General features: G+C 45.8%; 1 protein-coding gene across 1 annotated transcript in view; it reads left to right on the forward strand.

Moving 5' to 3' along the window:
- Positions 1-26,650, forward strand: part of pcdh15b (protocadherin-related 15b) — a 1,616,824-nt gene that overhangs the window by 1,438,377 nt on the left and 151,797 nt on the right. Inside the window, exon 30 of the mRNA XM_078565941.1 lies at positions 24,563-24,672. Coding sequence (XP_078422067.1) covers positions 24,563-24,672 — 110 coding nt within the window. The remainder of the gene's footprint in view (positions 1-24,562; positions 24,673-26,650) is intronic.

Genomic DNA, 26,650 nt, shown 5'->3' on the forward strand with positions numbered 1-26,650 from the left:
ATGGTGGCTGGGATCCGATTCCGGGATTCCCAACCCCATTCCCAGGTCTTATGATTTATGGGAGAGCATTTTAAAGATGCAGGCTGGTTCAGGTCAAAAGTCCACAGCCAGCATTCCCACCTGGCCAGCTCCATTGTTGAGATAGGCATGTACTCATCCACCACCATTTCCATGCAGGCGGGCCAGGTTTTCAATGAGTCGTGATTCACGGCACCTCAGAGGTGTCATGAATCTAGTCTGCATGAGGGAACTTTTAAAAGGTAAGGTCAAAAGGTCTTCCTCATGCCTCCATGCCGAGGTATGTCTCCCCAAACAACCCCAATGGCCCCTCTTGCCCCCCCATGCCAAGCTAATGCAACTTGACTCACCCTCCCTTGGCCCCTCATGTCCCCTATGCCAAGCTATGCCCTTCCATCAAACCCCCACAGCCCCTCATGCCCCAAGTGCCAAGCCATGCCCCTCCATTCACCCCCACATGGCTCCTCATGCCCCAAAAACCAAGCTGTGGCACTTCCATGCCCATTGACCAATGTACACTATATAGAACCAATGAACTCTGTAGTGACAATAGGATGTGTTTTTAAAAAAGTAATTCCTTCACAACTTTTCACTATGTTAAAAAAAGTCCTTTTGCCATGGGGCAATAAAAGTATCAATTATCCAAACCTTGTAAAGTTTCAATACCTGAAACTACAAGCACTTGAAACCTCTTTATCTTGTTTAAATAAACATTGTACAATGGACAGCAGAGATCAGAGAGCTAGAGCTGTCAATCAAGCAATGTTTTCCCTGGGGCTCAGATGTTTTAGTACTCTGATGGATGTCTGGGCTCTCAGTCAAGAATGCATAATGAGGCTTGGCTGAGTGCTCATAAATCCATTGGTCTGTTGAAACACCTGAGCCAAGGCTCACTATGTATTCTTGAACATTAATGCTGGCATAGACCAATTGGGCTGAATGGTGTGTTCCTGTGCTGCGCATTGCTGTGGGACTCCAGAGCAAAGTGTTACCAATGCCAGGTTGGTTTCTGACTAGCTGGCTGTCATTTATTTTCTGCATGGACAATTCACTTCCATTGCTGGTGCTCTGAATTCCATGTGCAGTATTAGTATGATATACCCAGAAAAACAATAACCTCACTGTCCCACCATGGCAAAGTCAGAAATTGAATTCAAGGCCTCTGGTCAGTTGTGAGCTGTCATCAGAAAAAATGACTGCTAAAGCTGCCAAATTGTTAAAAAAAAACTCTATTGCTCAGTGATGCCCACAAAGGAAGGAAAGACCATAAGACATAGGAGCAGAAATTAGACCATTCGGCCCATCGGGTCTGCTGCTCCATTCTATCATGGCTGATAAGTTTCTCAACCCTATTCTCCCGCCTTCTCCCCGTAACCTTTGATCCCCTTACCAATCAAGAACCTATCTATCTCGATCTTAAATACACTCAATGACCTGGCCTCCACAGCCTTCTGTGGCAATGAATTCCATAGATTCACCACTCTCTGGCTAAAGAAATTTCTCCTCATCTCTGTTCTAAAAGATCTTCCCTTTACTCTGAGGCTGTGCCCTCAGGTCCTGGTCTCTCCTACTACTGGAAACATCTTCCCCACGTCCACTCTATCCAGGCCTTTCAGTATTCTGTAAGTTTCAATCAGATCCCCCCCTCATCCTTCTAAACTCCATCCAGTATAGACCCAGAGTCCTCAAACGTTCCTCATATGTTAAGCCTTTCATTCCTGGGATCGTTCTCGTTAACCTCCTCTGGACCCTCTCCAGGGCCAGAACATCCTTCCTGAGATACGGGGCCCAAAATTGCTCACAATATTCTAAATGTGGTCTGACCAGAGCCTTATAAAGCCTCAGCAGCACATGTCTGCTTTTATATTCTAGTCCTCTTGAAATAAATGCCAACATTGCATTTGCCTTCTTAACTACCGACTCAACCTGCAAGTTAACCTTAAGAGGATCCTGGACTAGGACTCCCAAGTCCCTTTGCACTCCAGATTAATGAATTCTCTCCCCATTTAGAAAATAGTCTATGCCTCTATTCTTCCTACCAAAGTGCACGACCACACACTTCCCCACATTGTATTCCATCTGCTACTTCTTTGCCCATTCTCCTAACCTGTCCAAATCCTTCTGCAGCCTCCCTGCCTCCTCAATACTACCTGTCCCTTCACCTATCTTTGTATCATCTGCAAACTTAGCCAGGATGCCCTCAGTTCCTTCATCTAGATCATTAATGTATAAAGTGAAAAGTTGTGGTCACAACACTGCCCCTGCGGAACTCCACTAGTAACCGGCCACCATCCTGAGAAGGATCCCCTTATCCCCACTCTCTGCCTCCTGCCAGACAGCCAATCTTCCATCCATGCTAGTACCTTGCCTCTAACACCATGGGCTCTTATCTTACTGAGCAGCCTCCTGTGCGGCACCTTGTCAAAGGCCTTCTGGAAATCCAAGTAGATAACATCCGTTGGCTCTCCTTTGTCTAACCTGCTTGTTACCTCCTCAAAGAATTCTAACAGATTTGTCAGGCATGACCTCCCCTTGATGAAACCATGCTGACTTTGCCCTATTTTACCATGCACTTCCAAGTATTCTGAAATCTCATCCTTAATAATGGACTCTAAAATCTTACCAACGACCAAGGTCAGGCTAATCGGCCTGTAATTTCCCATCTTTTGCCTCACTCCCTTCTTAAACAGGGGGGTTACATTAGCAATTTTCCAGTCCTCTGGGACCCTCCCTGACTCCAGTGATTCCTGAAAGATCACCACTAACGCTTCCATTATCTCTCCAGCTATCTCCTTCAGAACTCTGGGGTGTAATCCATCTGGTCCAGGTGATTTATCCACCTTCAGACCTTTCAGTTTTCCTAGCGCCTTCTCCTTGGTAATGGCCACCATACTCACCTCTGCCCCCCGACTCTCTTGAACTTTGGGGATGTTACTCGTGTCTTCTACCATGACGACTGACGCGAAGTACTTATTCAGTTCCTCCACATGCCACTTTTACCTGGCCTGAGCTTAGACTCCAGTTGCACACACAGGGAGTTGGCAGTAAACGATGCTTTGCCAGTGTCACCCACATCCTAAGAAAAAACGTAAAAGAAGCAGCATAAGGTGAGTTTGGTGTGAGGTGGCCCTGAATGGCAGCCATTCTCCTACTAGCAATGATGGGATGGGATGGGATGGCATGATTGTCCTATGAGGAGAGATTGAGGAGACTGGGCCTGTATTCTCTAGAGTTCAAAAGAATGAGAGATAATCTCATTGAAACATACAACATTTTTACAGGGATCGATAGGGTAGATGCAGGAAGTCTGCTTCCCCTGGCTGGGGTATAGAACCAGGGCAGACAGTCTCAGAATAAGGGGTATGCCATTTAGGACTGAGATGAGGAAGAATTTCTTCACTCAGAGGGTGGTGAATCTTTGGAATTTTCTACCTCAGAGGGCTGTGGAGGTTCAGTCATTGAGTATGTTCAAGACTGAGATAGATAGATTTCTAGATATTAAAGACATCAAGAGATATGGGAATAGTGTGGGAAAATGGCACTCGGAGAAGATCGGCCATGATCTAGTTGAATGGCAGAGCAGGATAGAGGAGCCAAATAGCCTACTCCTGTTCCTATTTCCTATGTTCTATAAAGCAAATTTAAATTCTCATAGTTGATGGAGAATGGCCATGCAGATAACTGATATGCCACCTTATTCCTCTGATTAATGAAAATCTCTACATTTTATGTAAGAAGATACCTATACATTATACCTCTCACCACTTCTTCCTACACTTTATAACTAAGCTGGAGTTTCTAGCATAGACCAAAGTATTTGTATAGACATCTCTGTATGTGACATGTTGTCCGAACAGAACTGCATCATGAATATATATGGCAGACCTTGGCATTGACCTTTGTTTCTTTTATGAGCTAGTAAGAAGTGAAAGTATTGTCCCCAGTCCACAATCACATTTATAACATTACTGTGGACAGGATTCCACAGAAAAGGCCTGTTCTCAGATTGTATTTAATGAATAATTTTTCAAAATAAAACATGAAGGCAAGAGATAACCGAGTGCTGCGACTGAATTGCTTCAAGCAGGGACAGACCGAATTGGATTATGGATGGATAAATAGTGTGTTATGTTCGGTGCTGTAAAGATCAAATCAGTACATCCGTCATGGAAGTGGAGAACAATGTTGACCACCCACCTCCAGTCTTTTAAGTGTTGTAAGCCACATTTAGTTACAAACTTTCACCTTCTTAGGTTAGTTATTGCACCTAATCTACAAGGACCAGATAAATACCAGACACGTTGGGTTGAATCCTAAATCCCGAGGTTAAAATTCAAAGTATTTGAAACTGGACGTGGTTTGCTCATTTAATTATTATAGTGAGGCTGCAGGCCTTCATTTTCACAGTCACTCTATTATTAACTTGTCAGCCGGGTTTCTGAGAATTCAGGAAAACCAATAGCTGGAAGGAGGGAAGAAGGCTTGAATCCATGAGATAAGTGCTTTTATATCACAGCTTGGACTGTTCAGGCTTACCAGTAAATCCACTACCAACCACCTCCACCATGATCTCGTGATCTGTCTGCTTTCTACCCCCACAGCAAAGGATAATCTCACACACCACCACCCCCTTCCACACACACACAATGCTTCAGAAATATCTTCAAAGCATCCCTGAAGTGGTCAAACATTCCAGCCAACTTATGAGAGTCCCTGGTTTGTGACTGACCAAAATGGAGAAGCTTCATTCAGGAAGGCCCGAATACATCGAGAGACCTCAGGCAGAATTTTCCGTGCCTGCTAGCATCTGGCATCATGGTGGGTGTGAGCTGTCAATATGACAAGGAGGCCAAAAATCAATTTCACGCTGTCATGAAATCAGTTTGCTATTGTCTGCTCCGCCCATCAGTGGCAGGCCACTTTTCCTGTCACCGGACATTGGGAACATAATTTTAATACATCTGCATATCATTATAAACCCAGCTCGCCAGAAGCATCCCCACATCAAATTTACCGCCCACATCAGCAGGAAAACATGCCGGCAAAGAACACGTCTTGACAGGTGTGATGTGCAGAAGTCAGGACTTACTGCCAGGGCCTTGCTCACATCGTGGACATCCAAGGAGTAAAAGATGCTGGAGGCCTACAGCTACTGGACCCTGGTGGAACACGTGCATCATATGCTGTGTGGATTTTCATGGACATGGCTCCACCGCGAAGCAGCTCACAGAAGGAAGAAGGTCACCATTGAGGGTTTGATTCAGGAACTCAGTGTCTTTGCCATGGTCTGCTACAGATGATCATTGAGGGGGTGGAGAGGAAGGTCCTGTTGTGAGTGGGAAAGGAAGGTGTGCCTGGGGAGGTAGGGGGGGTGGGGGGAGCGGAGTGTTGGAGGGGGGTGGTATGGGAGAGGAAGGTCTAGGTTTGACTGGGAGAGGAAGGTGTACCAGTGGCAGCGGGTGGGGGGGGGGGTGGGGGGGTGTGCTGAGCTGAGGTTGGCAGGGGGAGAACAATGGTGTCGGGGAGCAGGTGTGAGGTTGGGAGGTGGGGGAACTATGGTGTCGGGGTGTGAGGCTAGGAAGGGGGAATGATGGTATCAGCAGGTGGAGGGTGGGAGGTTTGAAGGGAGTACAGGGGGGTGGAGAGTGTAACGGAGGAGAATGTGGCAACTGGGAAGATAGGTATAAGGAGAGAGGAAGGTGCAAAGGAAGGAGAGAGGAGGGGGGAAGGAGTTTGGTAGAGGGAAGGAGTTTGGAGGGGGGCAGGAGTCCAAAGGAAGGAAGGAGCCATGGGGAGGAAGGATTTTGCAGGGTTTAAGGAGTCCTGGGGCAGGAAGGGGTTCGGAGGGGAGGGCAGGTGTCCAGGGGAAGGAAGGAGTCCAGGGGAAGGAAAGAGTTCACATTCGGGAAGGAGTCCAAAGGGAGGAAGGAGCTCATAGGGGAACAGGAGTCCAGGGTTAAGAAGGAGTCCAGGGGGACGAAGGAGCTTGCAGGGGGGATGGAGTCCAGGGGGAGGAAGGAGTCGGGGTGGGGGAGGAAGTTCGCAGGGGGATGAAATCCAGGGGGAGGAAGGAGTAAGGCTGGAGGAAGAAGTAAGTATGGCGGCAGGAGTAAGGAGCGGGATGTCTCAGTGAACATGCAAGGGAGGGGTGTGTGGAACTGATGTCTGCCTCCTGGGCAGCAAAATGAGGGTGGGAATGGTAGGAAGGAATAGTGAGAATAAGAGAGGGCAGGTTGAGTTGGAGTGTGGGAGGATGAGGCTGCAACAGTACCGGTAGAAGGGACAGCAAGGGTGGTTGGTGGGGACTCGGAGGCAAAATAGGACCTGAGGGTAGAAAGGAGGAGGTCAGGGAGGTCAATAAATGTTGCTGGGAGTGGGATTCTCAGGAATGTTCACCTTGATATCCCGGAAAAAGAAAGGGTTCTGGCTGGTAGGTGACGGTGGGGAGGTGGAGGGTGATGGCAGGGCGGTCAACAGGGATGGGGGAAAGGACATGGGTGACTGGGGTAGGGGAAAGGATGTGGGAGCTAAAGACATACTTCACCAGTACGAGCTTGCAAAATTAAAAGTCAAAGGAGCCTCCTGTTAGGCTGGAACAGGTGCTGCATGGGAGTGTGATCAGTAGATGGGTGGAGATGCAGGTCAGCTCAGATGGACAGCTGATAGAGAACCCCAGCAAGCAGCACTGAAAATACTCAAAACATTGAGATGAGTGTGATGGATGAAGGATCTGTGTGTGTGGGAGAATGCTTGTATCGTGGGAGAGTGATTGCATGAGGCTCCAAAAGGCCCTTCCATATACACTTCTTCCTCCAGAATCACTTGTGGGCCAGCTGCATGCAGCTGAACTACTATTGGTGGGGTGTGCGGGGTTGGGAGGGAGAATGCAGTGGGAGGACTCGTGAAGCCTGTAAATGAAGCTGAAAGACACCATTACACATTATTCAGTGAAAGTGAATACATTTTCAGATAATAAAGTGACAAAATGTGTTCACCCATGCAGCCGCTTGTGATCAGAAATTCTTAACTTTTCTAGGCCTACAACTTTCTCTAGGTGCTATCCTGACATCTGCAGCAGGGGTGGAGACAGCCTGTGCAATGGTTGCCCCTGTTGCCTCTGATGACTTTGGTTGGGGCCTCTGGAGAGCCAAGGCCTTGACTGCCCTTGCTTGCTTTGGCTGTCCTCCTGTGGGCCAGCAGCCTCTGCGGTGACTGAGGAAGAGGTTGATGGGGTCACAAGCAAAGGGAACTTGGAGGGAGAGGGCAGCCTCTGAGGTTCCTGAGTGGATGATCCAGGGGTGTTCAGCTGCCACTCCTCCTCCCTTTGGGTGCCTGAGGGACCCAGCCTGACTCCTTGAGGGGAAGGAGGACCTGGAGAGACATTGAGGTGCCCCATTTCCCTCTCGTGTTGCCACTGCAGGAGCTTACCCATGGCTACCACAATGGAGTGCAGGTCTGTTCTGCACACATCTCTGTGTTCTGCTGGACCAGGGTGTTCATGGCATTTGCCATCCTCCCCATGGAGACCCTCTTATGGGCACATGTGATCAGAGAGCAGGTGGACATACTCCTCCGACTCGTGTGTCACTCTGTTGAGGGCTTCCAACAGTTCTGCGTGATATACCCCTGCCTTCTGATGACTCTCCACGATGAGTTGGAAGGCCAGATCCAGAGGCTCCTCATCTGACTCGGACCTCACAGATGCCTCTTCCCCATTAGTCCTTTGAGTGCCGGGGCGCCCAGTTGAACTTGCCACCTCCTGCTGCCGACAGGTGTCCGTGTGGTGGCCATCAGGCTGTGAACCCAAGCCTGCTCCAGATCTAAGTCCCACCGAGGTGTGTGTCTCTGCGCCGGTGGAGGGTGTGTTTTTAAGCGCTGTGACAGGTCTTCCAGGCTGCTTATTTCCATATCTTCAATGAAGGAGGTAAGGACCTGAATGGAGCTGAGGGACTGGCTGGCTGAGGGTATCAGTCGCTTGGCAGAGCTCCCTGTGAACCAAAGTAGAGATGATTAGTGCATGGCAGCAGAGTCAAAAACAGGAAAGAGTGCGCTCGCGGTTGTGTTGAGAAAGGGATGATGTGGTGCAGGGTCCTCATGTGGGTGTTTGCTGCCGGCCTCACCGTCGCCGTAGACATGGTCCATGTCCTCAGCAGTCAGTGTGATGGCACGTTTCTCAATGTGAATGAGGGCCTAATGTGGGCCACTCCACCCCCAGTCTGGGACCTCTCCCTGCTTCTGTGAACCAGCTCCTCCTGCATGAAATCAGGTGGAGACAGTTTGAGCAGGACACATAGCACTAAATGGAATGTTTGTGTGGTGAGCGGAGCCATGGACGGGATGAGGACGTGAGTTCCAGAGGATACAAACCTGATGGAAATGTGAGGGTACGTGTGAGAGTTAGTGGTGTTGACCCCTGAGGTGTGAGATCCCTGTGGATGTGTGATGGGTTTGTGTGTGTGAGTTGAGAGTGCTGAGAAGAGTGACTTACCCTGGCAGAATGGGTGAGATCATTCATCCTCTTTCTGCACTGGGTGGCTCTCTGCTTTCACAGGGCATTGGCGCTGACCACTGCTGCCATCACCTCTGATGCAGGATTGGTGACCTTGTTTGCTGGCCTTAGCCGAAAGCGGGGTGTAGAGGACATCACGGCTGGCCTCCACTGCATCCAAAAGGCGGTCCAGTGACACATCACGGAATCGGGGGGCTGCAGTCTTCTTGCATTTTGGGGCCATGTCTTCTGTGCAGCAGTCCTGAGCTGGAAACACTGAGAGGTGTGCACATGGCTGCCCCTTAAACCTGGCTCCCGGCGTGAGGAAGCAGCGAGGAGATGGCGTGGCGGGCAAATGAGTGTGTTTCCTGGGAATGCATGATTAATGAAGTGGGATTGGGACGATGCGGTGCGAAAAACTGCCATTGTGGCCAGCTGGTAAAATGTCCTTCTTCCTGTCTGCTACCATACTTATGCAAATATGGGACAATTCCGCCCTTTGTCAGGGACACTCAGAGGTGAAGGTGAAGCATCAGAGAGAGCGCTCAAACCTCCAAACAACTAAACTAGCAGACCCTCCAAGCACCTCAAGTCCTGCATTTGGCAGAATCTGAAGATCACGCATTGGACGGGATGAGGACGTGAGTTCCAGAGGATACGAGCCTGATGGAAATGTGAGGGTACGTGTGACAGTTAATGGTGTTGAACCCTGAAGTGTAAGATCCTTGTGCATGTGTGATGGGTTTTTGTGTGTGAGTTGAGAGTGCTGAGAAGAGTGACTTACCCTGGCAGAATGGGTGAGATCATTCATGAGGTCAGCCACCTGAAGACCCATTGAACTGGAGTGGAAGGAAGTCATCCTCAATCTCAAGGGACAGCAGAAGAGGAAGAAGAAGAAGAAGAAGGCCATTTAGCCCCTCGAGCCTGTTTTGTCATTTAATGCTATCAGGCTTTTTAAAAATTCATTCATGGGATGTGCACTTCGCTGGCTGGGCAAGCATTTATTGCCTGTCCCTAGTTGCCCTTGAGAAGGTGGTGGTGAGCTGCCTTCTTGAACTGCCGCAGTCCATGTGATGTAGGTACACCCACAGTGCTGTTAGGAAGAGAGTTCCAGGATTTTGACCCAGAGACAGTGAAGGAACTGCAATATATTTCCAAGTCAGGATGGTGAGTGACTTGGAGGGGAACTTCCAGTTGGTGGTGTTCCCATCTGTCTGCTGCCCTTGTCCTTCTAGGTGGTAGTGGTCGTGGGTTTGGAAGGTGCTGTGTAAGGAGCCTTGGTGAGTTCCTGCAGTGCATCTTGTAGATGGTATACACCGCTGCTATTGTGCGTCGGTGGTGGAGGGAGTAAATGTTTGTAGATGTGGTGCCAATCAAGCGGACTGCTTTGTTCTGGATGCTGTCCAGCTTCTTTAGTGTTGTCGCAGCTGCACTCATCCAGGCAAGTGGGGAGTATTCCATCATATTCCTGACTTTGCCTTGCAGATGGTGGACAGACTTTCGGGAGTTAGGAGGCGAGTCGCATGATTCCTAACCTCTGACCTGCCCTTGTAGCCACAGTATTTATATGGCTAGTCCAGTTCAGTTTCTGGTCAATGGTAACCTCCAGGATCTTGATAGTGAGGTATTCAGTGATGGTAATACCATTGAACATCAAGGGGCGATGGATGGATTCTCTCTAGTTGGAGATGGTCATTGCCTGACACTTACGTGGTGTGAATGTTACTTGCCACTTGTCAGCCCAAGCCTGGATATTGTCCAGGTCTTGCTGCATTTGGACACAGACTGCTTCAGTATCTGAGAAGCTACAAATGGCGCTGAACATTATGCAATCATCAGCGAATATCCCCACTTCTCACCTTATGATGAAAGGAAGGTCATTGATGAAGCAGCTGAAGATGTTTTGGCCGAGGGCACTACCCTGAGGAACTCCTGCAGTGATATCCTGGCGCTGAGATGACTGACCTTCAACAACCACAACCATCTTCCTTTGTGCTAGGTATGACTCCAACCAGTAGACAGTTTTCCCCGATTCCCATTGACTCCAGTTTTGCTAGGGCTCCTTGATGCCACACTCGGTCAAATGCTGCCATGATGTCAAGGGCAATCACTCTCACCTCACCTCGAGAGTTGAGCTCTTTTGTCCATGTTTGAACCAAGGCTGTAACAAGGTTAGGAGCTGAGTAGCCCTGGCGGAACCCAAATTGGGCATCAGGGAGCAGATTATGGCTAAGCACAAGTGCCGCTTGATAGCACTGTTGATGACCCTTCCATTACTTTACTGATGGTGGAGAGTAGACTGATGGGGCGGTAATTGGCCGGGTTGGATTTGTCCTGCCTTTTGTGTACAGGACATACCTGGGCAATTTTCCACATAGCCAGGTAGATGCCAGCGTTGTAGCTGTACTGGAACAGCTTGGCTAGGGGGCGTGGAAAATTCTGGGGCACAAGTCTTCAGTACTTTTGCCAGAATGTTGTCAGGGTTCATAGCCTTTGCAGTATCCAGTGCCTTCAGACGTTTCTTGATATCACGTGGAGTGAATCGAATTGGCTGAAGACTGGCATCTGTGATGCTAGGAACCTCCGGAGGAGGCCGAGATGGGTCATCCACTCGGCATTTCTGGCTGAAAATTGTTGTGAATGCTTCAGCCTTATCTTTTGCACTGCTGTGCTGGGCTCCTCCATCATTGAGGATGGGGATATTTGTGGAGCCACCTCCTCCAGTGAGTTGTTTAATTATCCACCACCATTCACACCTGGATGTGGTAGAACTGCAGAGCTTAGATCTGATCCGTTGGTTGTGGGATCGCTTAGCTCTGTCTATCACTTGCTGCTTATGCTGTTTGGCACGCAAGTAGTCCTATGTTGTAGCTTGACCAGGTTGACACCTCATTTTTAGGTATGCTTGGTGCTGCTCCTGCATGTCCTCCTCCACTGTTCATTGATCCCCTGGCTTGATGGTAATGGTAGAGTGCGGGATATGCCGGGTTACAGATTGTGTTCGAGTACAATTCTGCTGCTGCTGATGACCCACAGCACCTCATAGATGCCCAGTCTTGAGTTTCTAGATCTGTTCGAAATCTATCCCATTTAGCACGGTGGTAGTGCCACATAACATAATGGAGGGTATCCTCAATATGAAGGCGGGACTTCGTCTCCACAATGACCGAGCGGTGGTCACTCCTACCGATACTGTCATGGACAGATGCATCTGTGGCAGGCAGGTTGGTGAGGATGAGGTCAAGTATGTTTTTCCCTCTTGTTGGTTCCTTCACCACCTGCCGCAGACCCAGTCTAGCAGCTATGTCATTTAGGACTCAGCCAGCTCGGTCAGTAGTGGTGCTACCAAGCCACTCTTGGTGATGGACATTGAAGTCCCCCACCCAGAGAACACTTAGCACCCTTGCCATCCTCAGCGCTTCCTCCAAGCGACCTTCAACATGGAGGAGCACTGATTCATCAGCTGAGGGAGGGCGGTACGTGATAATGAGCAGGAGATTTCCTTGCCCATGTTTGACCTGATGCCATGCTGTTCTGCGACCTAACTCCACATATCTGGTTTTGCTCCATAACTCTCAATACCTTCAGATAACAAAAATCTGTCAATCTCACTTTTAAGATTAACAATTGATCAACCATCAGTTGCCATTTACAGAAGAATTTCAAGCTTCTACAGCCCTTTGCGTGAAGAAGTGTTTCCTTATTTCACTCCTGAAAGACTGTGCTCCCTAATCCTAGACTCTCCAACAAGCGGGAATAGTTTCTCCAATCTAGGCCATCCTTTCCCCTTAATATCATGAAATCTTCAATTAAATCACACTTTTAACTTTCTAAATTCCAGGGGTACAACCCTAGTTTGTTAAATCTCTTTTTGCAGCATAACTGTTATAGTCCAAGTATCCTTCTAGTAAATCTCCAGTGCACTCACTCCAAAGTCATCAGACCCAGACTTACATCAAATCCCCAACCAACATTTGGTGACAAGAGGGTGACAACCATCACCCTCTTCCCATGACCACCAACTGCCCTATCCCAACCACTTTTGTAAGTCCTCACCACCAATTGACCTTCCTTCCACCATCTTGCTCCAACCTCCAGCTACCATTGCACCCCCCACAACCTGCTACCTCTCCCATTGCATAGACCTACCTGGCCTTAGGCCACCCTGATTGCAGTCATATGCTGTAGGAGTTCCAGTCTGACAGGCCTCAACCCTGTCAATCAGGCTGGCTGTGGAAACCTACAGAAAAAATGTAAAGATATTCTGGATCTAAAAGCTAGAGGACAGCTGATATTTTGCCAACGCCATGGGGGCCCCAACGACAAGTGAGAAAGCCTCGCCCTTTGTGGGATACCAAGCCACATTTTTCGGCAATCTGTCAACTATCAGTTGGCGTAAGGGCTCCTGTCCCTTTAAAGGACGGGTGCCTTCCCCAGAGATGCTGGTCAATCAGAAGGCTGGCAACACAGCATCTTGGCAGTCAACCAAGCCCCATTGAGGTGGGGGCACCTTTGGTAAGGTTAAGGGAGTGCTGCGATTGCAGAGACATTGCCGCTGGGCCAGGGGGTGGGAGTTTGTACCCTCCCTAGGCCACTGAGTACTTAAGTGGGAGGGAACACTGCCCACCATGCCCACAGGGAGGCTGCCAGCGTTTGCCAGATGGTTTCCTCACATAGTGGTAAGCCCACCCACCGTGGTAAAATCCCAGTGGCAGTGGGAAGAAGCACTTAATTGGCCACATAAGTGGCCCAATTGGCCTCTAGGTGGGAGGGCCATCCTGCACCTTCCCTGTCACTGGTAAAATGGCATGGCAGCAGAAGAATGGTAGGCACTCCACTCACAGCCTTCCCTTGCCACTTTACAGCCTCCTCCTCCCCCACCCTCCCCACCCACTCCCCACCGACCCCTTCACTTCCTAAATCATCCACAGAATGGTGGTATAATCCAACCTGATGTTTAGGGAACACTGCTTCCAGGTTTTCCAGCCTCAAAACAGCCTTTCCACACACAACACACTTAAGCTAAAATTGAGGACTGTAAAAGCTGGTAGAAACTGCACATTTCCAGAGAGCTCAGTCCCCCTTAATAATGCCCTTGAGGTGGTAATTATATTGGCTGGTTTTCGCACTCAGATAGTGGAATTTTCCGACGTACCTGCTGGCGGGATCTTCCGGGACCAGAGCTGAAAATTCCAGACAGAATCTGTGCTGCACCAACAACTCAAGCCCTAAGAGAGAGGCCTGAGGCCAGCCTGAAATTGGAACAAGATTCTAATTTCAGTAAGTTTGGAGAGTTCCCAGTACCGGTCATGCCTCCACAGGCAGCTGACCCATTTTGGAAATCTAATTTTGGGGTGCTTACCTCAACATCAGCAACTGCTTTGAGAGGAGTGGGGAATGAAAGTGGGACATGGCCGTTTGCGGGTGGCGGTAACTGTCAAGCGTGATGTGGAGCTGGGATGAGCACTCTTGTTCCTCCTGTCTACATGTGTATTTGAAAAATTTGATCTCACCATTCAATAACTGCTTGCTAGGCAACTGCTTGCTAGGCCACATTCACATCTGTAACATCTGCAGGCCAGCCCAATTTCCATAAAGGGTCTTAAAGCAGACCACTCATGATTTTATACAATGGGCCTAACATTTGTTTTAGGTGGTTACTCGGATGCTTGATAATTGTCCAGTGCAATTATTCCGTTAAATATTTTTCAGATCTTCTTAGGCAGAGGGCATAATGCTGCAAGGTGGGTAGTTTTTGCCCCTGTTTTCCTCAAGGAAAATGGACACAACAATGACAAATTTTACTCCAAAACAGGGAATAATTTTTACCCATCTCACTGGGTGCTAGAATATTCCAGTGCTGGATTACCGTGGGAATCAATTTTAACTTAATGTGCCAATCAGGAAACAGACGAGATCAAGTGAAATACCGGCTCTATTAACTGGGTGGGGTGTAAAATTGACCTGCTGATTCCATCAGTTTCTTGACAGGTTGGATAGGTTAAAATTTCCCCAGTAATGGAATATTTTGACCATACTTGGCAGCCTGCAGCAAACAACCAACCTTTGGTTCTGAATTTAACCAGGTATTAGAAATATGGTAACTCTCTTCTTACCACAATCAACTCACAAAAAAGATATGGCTTCAAAAATACAAGAAGTTATGTGTTTAGTTTTTAGTCCTCCATTAGTCTTGCACTATTCAACAAGGAATATTGAGGCTGAAGGCTTATCCACCATGGTTATGCTAAAAACACAAAATGTGCTACAGTTGCACTTCAGTCATAAGGCTCTGCACAAATACTGTCAGTGATCCTTTGCCTATAGTCCTCTAAGGATGAGAATAAATGCAGAACTACCATTGCTTGTTGATCCAATATTAATTGTGGAAGCAGAGGAGAGCCTGTTGTTGACTGACTCAGTATAATGTCCTTCTGCGTCCCCATCAGCCACTAGGAACTAATTTCATTTAAATCGAACCCTACCAAGACTTTTGCTAATGATTTCATTTTACATTCAACTGTGTCTCTCTGATCTCAATCTCCCACTGTGCAGTGCCTCTTGCTTTCATCCACAGACTATGATGGGTAATGGAAATCTTGTCCTTTAAGTTATTCAGAGTCAAAGGCCTTGATTTTCCTGGATTGCACTGCAAAAGAATTGGAAAAATATTCAAAGATATAGAAAATACAGTAATGAAAAATAAAAATGTTGCTGTAAAATATCACTATAAGATATCAGAAATACTGAAACAAAAACAAAAATTGCTGGAAAAACTCAGCAGGTCTGACAGCATCTGTGGAGAGAAAGACAGAGTTAATGTTTCGAGTCCATATGACTCTTCTCTATAAATACTGACTGGATCCTGCTATTCCCAAAATTTCAGGTGTAACTTTATACCTATTTGGAACTGTTATAAGTGCAGGAAACTGCATTCTCTGGTATTTTACATGAGGGGGTGGGTGGCATAGATATTAAATCCGATAAGTGGAATATAAGCAAAAATAAGTTGGAACCAATGAAAAGGTTTGAGAAGATTTGCATGTAGTGATGTTTGAGCATAATACCAGTGGAACAGTTACATGCAGACAGACTTCATCTGAATAAAACTGACCCAATTCCGTTCTTCCGCTGAAATGTTCCAGAAAATCCCATGCCAAGTTTCTCTATGCCTCTTGGCTGTACTCATTCTTCCTTTTCTCTCAAGATTCTTGGCCTCATTATCTCTTCTGACGGAACTCCTACTTCTCCACTACTAAAGATGCCTGCAAGAAATTTCAATTCTTTTATGCCAAACATTTCTTTTTCGTTCAACAATTTCTCATTATTTCTAAAGCCTAAAGATTTCCAAGGTCTGACTATTGCTCCCATATCTCAGAAGGCTCTTCAACCACCTCCCTCAAACTCTTAAATTGCAGGGATACATGAAAAGGCTTATTATATCAGAGGCAATCCTTTGATCTCATGCTATCAACCTATCTCTCACACTCTCTCCATTACAGTTTTCTCCTTTCTCCCTAATGTACCAATACTACTATGAGCTGTGTTCCTCTGAACGTTCCTCTCCTTTACTTCCTAAGCTGCAACTATTAGATTCTCTTTCCTAGATCTCTGCTGTGTTGAAATCAAGATTCACCTCATCTCCGACTGTAACACTTTCTTTCCCATAACCTCAAAACTGTGGAACTGCTGATTGCCATCACTTTTTCCTTTTGTTCAGTAATCTGCAGGCTTTAAGACCAAAGTTTGGTGTCACCTAATCACTACTTCTTGACTTCAATTGTCTTTTAGTTTTTCTAGCCTTAGTAGTATCTAATACTGAAGGCTTTTTATCTTGATTTTGAAATGTATAAAAGATTTTCCGGCATGGAGTGATAGGCCGAATAGCCTCCTTATGTGCTGTCACCATTCGAAGATGCTGTTTTCCAACCACGCACAATAGAGTTCATAGCATTTATGAAGCAATTCAATTTCCTATCAATGAGAGTACTGAAACATTTCTTGCACCATGACTAAAATTGATCCCTCCAGGTTTGCCATTACACCAGTTTTAAATAACGTATTTCCTTTATGGTAATTGCTACAGCCTTTCACTAATACTGAACAATGCAACCCAGCGTGCCTTGGGACATTTGACTATGTTAAAGGTGCAATATGAATGCAAGTTGTTGCTGCTGATACAGAATTCAATATTTATTTGAATGCTAAAGTTGAATGTGAAATTGTATTTTCATTTTTGAGATCTTGCGCCGATTTCACATATGGACATTTATAAAACAGCTCTTGAGCAGAGACTTGATGGAATGATCCTATGACCCCATTTCTTTGTCAATATGTCTGGGAACTGAGCACTCCCCACGCACAATGAAGAAGAAGATCTGCCCTCAAAATAATTAGGAGGTCGAGTCACTCCAAACACATGTATATTTAGTCTACATTGAAAGTCTACTTGGTTCTACCAGAATGCTACAAAATGAATTGCAGATTCACAGACTTTACCCTGTTTGAAAAATTGTCCCCACCAGCAACATCTATCCTATTGATCTGACAGCTATAGCAGCCAAAAACAACAGGGATCCAAAAGGAAGCAATCTTCTCCTGACAGACTTTATCAGCTAAAAAAATTGTTTTTCTTAGAAGATGACAATAATAAAGGCAATTGGGCTCTTTGCTTTATACATTGAATCACAAATGCGTTGTTGAGCTTGGTAGGCAACTGTTACAGTATTGCATGTAGTTCAAGGCATAATGTCAAAGATGGAATATTTAAGCCTCAGAAAAGGAACAGTGTCGATTTACTAGAAATATACCAGGAAATAGGTAATGCAGGGATTAAAGAAATGCTGAAAAATTAAATACTCCTCAGTGGAATCGAGAAGGTCAAGGAGCTTATAATAGGGGATTTTTAAATATTAAATTTATTGAAAAGGTAAATTGGTGAAAGGTTCTCTCCACTCATCATCAAACTGTTTAAAAAATTTTGGTGTAGACCCAGGGGCATTACTTGACTAAAAGGGGAAGGTAGTCTTTGTTCACAGGAGAGGATGCTTAGACCATACAGACTAGAAATTTGTTGATGCTGTGCCTTTTTTAAGGCATAAAATGGACAGCGAAGAGTCCATTTTGGTGAATGGTGCATGAGCAACATTATAAGCTTGAAGTAAACTGACCACCATATTAGCAAAGGCTTCAACATAGACATTCAGGGCCTTGCCTGAAACAGTTTTATGCAAATAGGAGACCTAACACCTGTTTTAGACCCCTTCCAGAAACTGGACTGCCTTGAACACAGCTAGCTTCAGACCTTTTGCTCTCAAGATAGCCATGCACACATTCAGTCGAACAAATGCATCTTAAATTATTGGAGGCTGCCACAAAAAAGATACATTTTTAAATAAAATTATCTGAATGTGGAGTTGGAAAGAGTGGGAGTGCTCCTCCCCTCTCCACAATAGTCCCAAAGATGGTTACCAGACCCCTCCCACTGGTGCCACACTCTCTCCATGCTTCCCAGTTACCATCCTTCCTTCCCGATTGCTTTCCCTGCCTCGCACTTGTCCCTTACTCCGCGCAGGATCTACCTGAGGATCACTGCTGGGGAGGCAGTGGCCCAACTTGCGAAACTGCCAAGCTGTTTCCGGAAGTTCGATTTGTGTCTGTCGCTCACCAGCAATATGCTGATGAGGCCCAAGGTGCAATTTTGGTGGAAGTGCTGGCTTGTGGTGTATATTCCCAGTGCAGAGCTTGCTTCAGGCTTGAGGAGAGGCCAAATTGAATTGGATCTTTCACCAGAAGTGGTTTTGAGGCTGAGACTATCACATTGTTGCAAAGGGAATTGGATAAGTATTTGTAAAAGAAGATTGGAAGGAGGAGGGAAAGGGAGGAACATTGAATTAGAGTAACAACTTTGTGCTGCCCACTCATTTGAATGATCTCTGCATCCAGTCAGCACTAGCTTAGCAGTTCAGTGGCCGAACACATCAGCAGGGAGGCAATACTGTGTGTGGCTAGCACCAGTTAAAAGTGGTCTGCACTGCTTAAAACTTACCTGCACCTCCAAAAAGAGAGGGCATTGTGACTGGAGGTGCTGGAAGTTTGTGGTTGAAGAGAATCTAACCTGGGAAATAATGAGCAGCAGGTGAGAGAGTAGGCTGCAAGGTTTTCGGATGCTGCACAGGAGTCCTTGGTGGAAGAGATGGAAAGGAGGAGGGATGTCCTGTATCCACAGTGGGGAAGGATTCTCTCCAGACACACGGCCAAAAGGCAAAGAGAGCAGATAACCATAGAGAGCAATTCTAGGACCTGGATACAGTACTATAAGCAGTTCAGTGACCTCATGCCAGTGGTTAAGGTCAGTGCACACACCTTCAAAAGTCTACGGATATCTGATCAACTGCATAAACTTGTGCCATTACCCAAATCACCATTCCAGCATCACTCACATACCAACTTTCTGTATTAATCAGGACCAATACCTAACATTCATATACTTCACCTGATCCTCAAACATTTAGCACTGCTCTAAGCCTCACACCCACATCTCACAGTTTGATGCACTGCCAGCTATTCAACGATGGCATTCACATCAGCTAAACAGATTGCACTGTACTCATTAACACACTTCCCTCTCTCTTGCAGGACAAGAGTGGCGTGTATATCCCAGAAGATAGATTAGAGGTGGTAACTGAGATAATGATATGAGTGGGCAAGGATAGTGCATGTACCAGCTCATCAAGAGTGCAGGGTTGCACAAGTATTCTGCTGGAGAGGACTCAGATAAGGAGTTTGATGAGGCAGCCTACAGGAGAATGGTAATGGGTATGCACAATGAAATTCTTGGTGTACTGAGAAGCTTGCCAGAAAGCCTGCTATCTATCTCAAGCAGCATGAAGGCACTAACTTGACACAGGACTTTGCACAGAGTCTGGAGCCCATTTTTTCCAGCATGGAAATGGTGGTCAACTCCATGGACCAAACCACAATGCAACGTCTGATGGCTGATATTGCAGCTTCCTTTGCGGGACAGGCAGCAGCCACCCAACATTTGAATGCTGCAGTGGAAGCTCAGACTGCTGTCATGCAAGGTTATCTTGCTGCCATGCAAGGTTATCTTGCTGCCATGCGGGCTCAAACTGCTGCCATCAGGGTTGTAGATATCGGTATTCATAGGGATTTGCAGGGTGTTGCATCAGTGCAGCAATCTGTCCACCAACAGATTACTTGAATTGTTGTGGCGCTACCCCAGGGGGATTATCAGTGCCTCAGTGGAGCATGAACTTGCTGCCCCTCTCAGGAAGCCAGCAATTGTCTTCCTACCACTGCCACTCCACCTGTGCCCTTGCTGTTGCTTGTCAACCAGTCAGCCCAGGCTGCTGCAGCTATGCCAAAATGGTGTTGTATACCTGGGCTTTCTAGGCCCAGAGTTGCTGAAGGTCATCCTCAATGGCCATTTGTGGTCTCCTTCACTGAAAATCAGCAGCCTTCCACCAGACAGGTTGCACTGCATAGAAGCCATCGGACAAGCAAAGGCACATGGAAAACAGGCAGCTAAAGAATGCATAAAGGTGATTAGTTGTATGCAATCTTGCAACATAAGATTTATACATTTTGTTTGAAATGTTTATTATATGGTGACATTTATTTTTGCATTGTGGCCACGGAAAAATGTGTTGGCCAGTGACAGTGTAGGTAAGGTCTAAGACTTTTGGTGAATGGGGAATTGGGGTTGTGGTTATTAGAATGACACTTCCATGGAACTTTTTAAGGACATTCCAGGCAGAAGGAGCTGTCGAGGAATTGTCTCTTCCTCCTCATTGAACTCTTTCTCCTCATACTCCTGTTCATCAGCTGATCAAAGTACAGCTCTGGCAATGACTCCCCTCACCTCATGATGGCGAGGTTGTGCAGCATGCAGCAGACCACCACAAATATTGATGCCTGCTTTGCCGAGCAATGCAGCCACGTTAGATTTTTTGCACAGCCTTGCAGGCGCAGTAATTTAAAAGGATGAAAATTGTTGATGGTCTTTGTGGGGGTTTTCAGGCACAATTGGGCAGCTTAGAGAGAACATTACTCTCAAGTGCTACAGGGCTTCTGCAACACCGTTCAAGTAGCAGAGGCATTGTTTTAGCACACTAATGGTCTGCACTATCACTTTTCATGTGGCATCAAAGCTTTCATTGTATGCATGCTATGCATGTGTTGCATACTGGAGTCATCAACCATGCCATCAGCGGATAGCCCTTGTAACCCAGTTGCCCTGCTTTGTTTTTCCTCGTAGTTCAAATGAAAACTGGCACAGTGGACTGCAGTAGAATGAAGACTTCATGACTGTTGCTGATACCATAATTAACTAGCATAATTCGCTGCCTATGGTCACACACCAACTGGAAACTGGCACACAGTGCTCACATAGCAATGTGCATGCAATCAAGGACACTGTGTACCATGGAGAAACCTGTTATCATAGCAAAGCTATATCCTCATTACACCTGTTTGTCTCTGGCGAGAAAGAATAAAATGTAGTTAGCTCTCTTTGACTAGGGAGACTCAGTGACTTCCCATATACAACAGTGGATAGCAAATTGCAAGATGCTGAAAATAGGTCGAGCTCCAGCCTAGAAGGAGCCTGACACACAAAAGTTATTTGCCAAGGTCACCTTCACAGCCACTGGTAAATGCAGTTCTTGGATGTTCTGAGATTGCAGCTGGAGCAGGTGATTGATTTCACTGAGGCCATTGTTACTGAAGCGCAGACATCTACATATTCTTCTTCATTGAAGTTCACTCGTGAGAATTGTTCCCTAAACATCTTGCTGGATATAACTTCCTGCTGAGAGCCCTTCTCCTTTTTCTCCATCTTCCAGTAGCTTTCCCTGCTGTATGTGGCCTTTGTTCATTCTCCAAGTCTTGCTGTATTCTGAGGGGAACGCCTACTCATGGACCCATATCTGGGAGCAGTTGGTTTGTGCAGAAACCTTGAAGTCAGCAAAAACTCTTTATCACCTGCTACACCACCTGTAGACCTTTGCAACTTGAAGCAACTATCAAAAGCACCAAACACTCGTAGAATTGTAGCAACAACCAAAAGAAATCAACTTGCAGCTAGCCTATAAAAAGTGAATGTTCCCTTTAAATAACATTGGTGTCTTCAGCTTTGTGAGGTTAAAAAAGGGCATTGGCTGGATTGTTAAACTCCAAAATAGCATTGCTGGCATCAGTGGGGCTGATTAATATCATGATCTTCCTGCTCTGAATACTTCTGAAGGATGGTGACTGTGCACTTGCTAATGCTTGCACCAATATGGTGCCCATCTGCAGGGATACGTGTCCGGCACATTTCGCCAGTGTTGATGAACACTGCTGACATCGCTTTGAGTTCTAAGGGCACTGGGAGGGCCCAAAAAACAGGTACTGACAATCTGTCTCTCTCTCTTTCTCTCTCTTGATCACTCTTCCCATCTCCTCCTTTCAGTCACCCATTTCTCTTCCAATCCCACTGTGCTTAAATGTCTTGCCGTCATATCTTTCCCTAGACTTTCCTCTTTTTCTTCCAGTCAGTCCTATCTATGTCACTTGCCTCACTACATTTCCTCTGTCTCCACAACAGATGACCATACAATTTCAATCTCTTCCCGGCTACTTTCTTCGATGCTCTCACAATCTTCACTGACCCCCTGATATGCTGATTCCTGATTTTGTCCTTTCTCATCCCTCAACGTACTCATCTCAGCATCCTCATCTCATTTGTATGCAGTCGTTGTTCCTCTCTTCTTAATGTTATCCAAGTTTCTCCACTAAATAACAAGGCTGGTCTCACAATTATCCTGTAGATTGTTCTTCTCGGTTTCCATGATATTTTTCTATCACATAACACTCCACTGCACTTCTTCCATTCCATCAATCAGAGCTAATCCGTTGTTTAATTTCCATCCCATACTTCCATCTTCTTCAACTACTGGCCCCAGATACTTGAAACTACTGGTGTGTCAATCTATGAAAAGAAATCAAAACTTTATTCTTTTTGCTATTTTTAAAATGGACTTTCTGCTGAACAAAAAATATGGATGCTACAAGTCATGTGACCAACAAAGTTATAAGGACAAAATAATCCTCTCATCATCAAGGAATCTCACACCCTATTGTAAGGACATTATAATCACAAAATCAGGGGGCTCACTGATTGAATCTCGTTATGCCTACAAAGCTGTTAACAGACTCATCTCACACTTGGAACTGTCCAGGTCCATTTCAAAAGGGGATCATTGAGGGGCCAATGAATATCATTTGCATCTTGATAAGCTTACTCTTCTGGTGGAGTCAGAGGGTCTGTCTAGACAATGGCTTCCCAACACATGAAACTTTATATGGATGGTAACTCTTCCAAAAGTTCATGGCTGGGGCATTATCAGTCACAAAATCAAAGCCAGTTCCAGACACTGGATAAACATCCCTTTTGAAATCATTGGAGAGAAAGAGTGACCATTTTGAAATCTCTATAATCCTTTGAGAACTGAGAAATCCTCAGACTTCTGTTTTAACATCAACTGGAAAGGACTCCAGCAACCCGGCTGAGCAATCAGCCAGTTACCATTTCTCAACTCCTCGAAGCCTACGTGATTTTAAAAGTCTCTGATCAACACCTGCCAAGCGGTCTAAGCACAGATAGCCCATCATGCTGCAATATCTTCCGTTTTGAGGATTTACATATTGTTGTCTCCAACCATAACCTCATCAGGACTGAACTCCGCCATGAAGGAAACACCCTCTGGACTTTGACTTCTCAGACTCTGGAAATCACATGAGCTAATATTCATTCCTGTGGCTGTTGTACAGTTAATATCCATAGCTGTAAAACTTTCTTTTCTCTATCCCTCTTTACTGCATGTGTGTGTGTGTATGTGTGTGTGTAGTGGAGTGGGATGTTGCAAACACTCCACCCCCATGAATGCCATATAAATTAACCTTCTGAGTTAATCATAACCTGAATTTGCTGTGAGTTATTAGTAAATTGGATCCCACAAACTGAAGGTTTGGGAAAACATGCCTCTTTACAAATAATTAAAAGCACCTTCTGCTTATGGACAGTTGGTTAGAGGAAAGAAGTAGTTTCCCTGTCTTTTCTATCCAAGTCTCCACCCACAATGTTAATACCTTCACTTCCCTAGGCTCTACCTAGGCTCTTCCTGATCCTCTTCCCTAAGCTCAAACTGACAGTCCATACATTAGGTCTTTGGTCTACAGACCTTCATACCCCTGCCTTCCAGTGCTTTTCTCTAGTTCTCCAGATACTCGGTCATGTTCTCATCATTTCCACCACATAACTCAATGTCTCCTGCGAAGATCATTAGCATCATGGACTGGAGACAACTTTATCGTGTCGGTCAATTCTTTCAAGAATCAAATTAAAATTAAACTTAGGCAGAAATACCTATTAATGCAGTTGTCCAAGTTTTACTCCAATTACCAGGTGAAGAAAATGCTTTATTGAGTTTCAGTTACAACTGTCCCTCTCTGGTTCAGCAAGCAACCAAATGAGAAAAAGTTATACGGTAGATTTTAACTCCTGTTGGTGGTTGACAAGAGGCGGTAGCATATTTGTTTCCCATTATTCACCCAGCCCGATTTTCCCAAATCAGGTAAGGTGTAAAACAAGTGCTGATCCTTGACTCGCTCCTCCATTTTATTCAAGCACAGTGAAAACTGGTCTTAAAAGAGTAAAGAAACCCAAATTTTGAATATATCTCCTCTCCATTGACAAAGACAAGCTGCCTAGTAGCACTGCCTATAAAGATGAGTAAGGTTTCACCTTATCCACTGCTTTGATGTGAAATTCTCCTTTTAGAGTTCAAACTAATTTTAACTTAAAGATCAATGAATGTGCAATCTATCAACCAGTTCCGATAAAAGGCCAAAGTGAACACAATCACCTAATATATTGCTGAACATTTCTAATATTTAATAATAAATGATAGACTTTAGCTGTAATTTTTTTGTATGATTTTCATTGATTTGTTGCTACCTTGCTCAAATTAGAACATTTTTCTTGTCTTTCAGGGCTTCACCTGTAAGTGAAAATGCTCCAATAGGAACTGTGGTTGTCACTGTAACTGCAGCTGCTATCAATCAAACTATAGTGTATTCAATTATAGCAGGAAATGATGGCGGTAAGAACATTTTTGAGATGAATAATTTTGTATACAATGTGATTTTGAAGATCAGTTTTTCAATCTTGTCTGTCTTCATGAGATTGCACCTCATGACGAGCCATGTAATAGTTAACTTGATAAAAAATGTATCTATAAATAATTATTTGTATACAAAATGAGCATCAAACCTAAAAGTTGAAAGATAGTAAACTACATTATCAAAGGACTATTTTTTATCAAAAATATATATTTTAACACAGTTCTTATGTACAGGTACATTATCTAAAATGCAGCTCTCCAAGAACAGGAATTGTCCAAAAACTGGACATTTTCCTCTCTGGAGATCTGGCTGCCGCTCCCTGAACAGAGTAAGCATGGGAATGAAAAGGCCATTGTCGGGCTGATCCCAGAGGATGGAATAAGCGAGAGTTTTGCGCACGCAGGACCCAAGTTCATTGCAGCTCTTGAAGATCTGCCTCCCCCCGGGTCCTCCCTATTCTCCAGACACAAAGGTTTCACCAGCCAGATAGAGTCGGGGATTCTCTCCATAAGGGTCTGTAGCCCCAGGGATCTCACAGATCCAGAGCAGCAGGGCTGCGTTACATATCTTGTCGATGGAGCTCAGTCCATTAATTCCTTCCAACAAAACAGGGATCTAGCTGTATTTATTTTCACTAAATCCCAGTGAAGGGATCACAGGAGCAGGGGTGAGATCCTGCTCAGCAGCAATGAGCCTCCAGCAATGCTGCTTTATGATTTCTTTTATTCATTCACGGGATTTGGGTTTGACTGGCTGGGTCAGCATTTATTGCCTGTCCCTACTTGCCTTGAGGTGGTGAACTGCTTTCTTGAACTGCTACAGCCCATGTGATATAGATACATCCACAGTGCTGTTAGGAAGAGAGTTCCAGGATTTTGACCCAGCGACAGTGAAAGAACTGTGATATATTTCCAAGTCAGGATGGTGAGTGGCTTGGAAGGGGAACTTCCAGGTGATGGTGTTCCCATCTATCTGCTGCACTTGTCCTTCTAGATGATAGTGGTCATGGATTTGGAAGTTGCTGTTGAAGGAGCCTTGGTGAATTCCAGAGTGCAGAAGGTATACACTGCTGCTACTATGCATCGGTGATGGAGGAACTAAATGTTTGTGGATGTGGTGCCAATCCAGCAGGCTGCTTTGTCCTGGATGGTGTCAAGCTTCTTGAGTGTTGTGGGAGCTGCACTCATCCAGGCAAGTGGGGAGTATTCCATCACACTCCTGACTTGTGCCTTGCAGATGGTGGACAGACTTTGGGGAGTCGGGAGGTGAGTTACTAGCCTCTGACCTGGTCTTGTAGCCACAGTATTTTTATGGCTAGTCCAGTTCAGTTTCTGGTCAATGGTAGCCCCCAGGATGTTGATAGTGGGGGATTCAGTGATGGTAATGCCATTGAACATCAAGGGGTGATGTTTGGGTTCTCTCTTGTTGGAGATGGTCATTGCCTGACACTTGTGTGGCACGAATGTTACTTGCCACTTGTCAGCCCAAGCTTGGATATTGCCCAGGTCTTGCTGCATTTGGACATGGAGTGCTTCAGTATCTGAGGTGTCGTGAATGGCACTGAACATTGTACAATCATCAGCAAGCATCCCCACTTTTGACCTTATGGTGGAAGAAAGGTGATTGATGAAGCAGCTGAAGATTGTTGGGCCGAGGCACTACTCTGAGGAACTCTTGCAGTGGAGTCCAGCAACTGAAATGATTGACCTCCAACAACCACAACATTCGTCCTTTGTGCTAGGTATGACTCCAACCAGCGGAGAGTTTCGCCCTCACTCCCATTGACTCCAGTTTTGGTTGGGCTCCTTGATGCCACATTTTCAAACGCTGCCTTGAAGTCAAGGGCAGTCACTCTCACCTCACCTCGGGAGTTCAGCATGTTTGAACCAAAGCTGTAATGAGGTCAGGAGCTGAGTGGCCCTGGCGGAACCCAAACTGGCCGTCAGTGAGCAGGTT

Source organism: Cetorhinus maximus, chromosome 20 (assembly GCF_964194155.1).
Source record: "Cetorhinus maximus chromosome 20, sCetMax3.hap1.1, whole genome shotgun sequence".
Taxonomy (NCBI): Eukaryota; Metazoa; Chordata; class Chondrichthyes; order Lamniformes; family Cetorhinidae; genus Cetorhinus; species Cetorhinus maximus.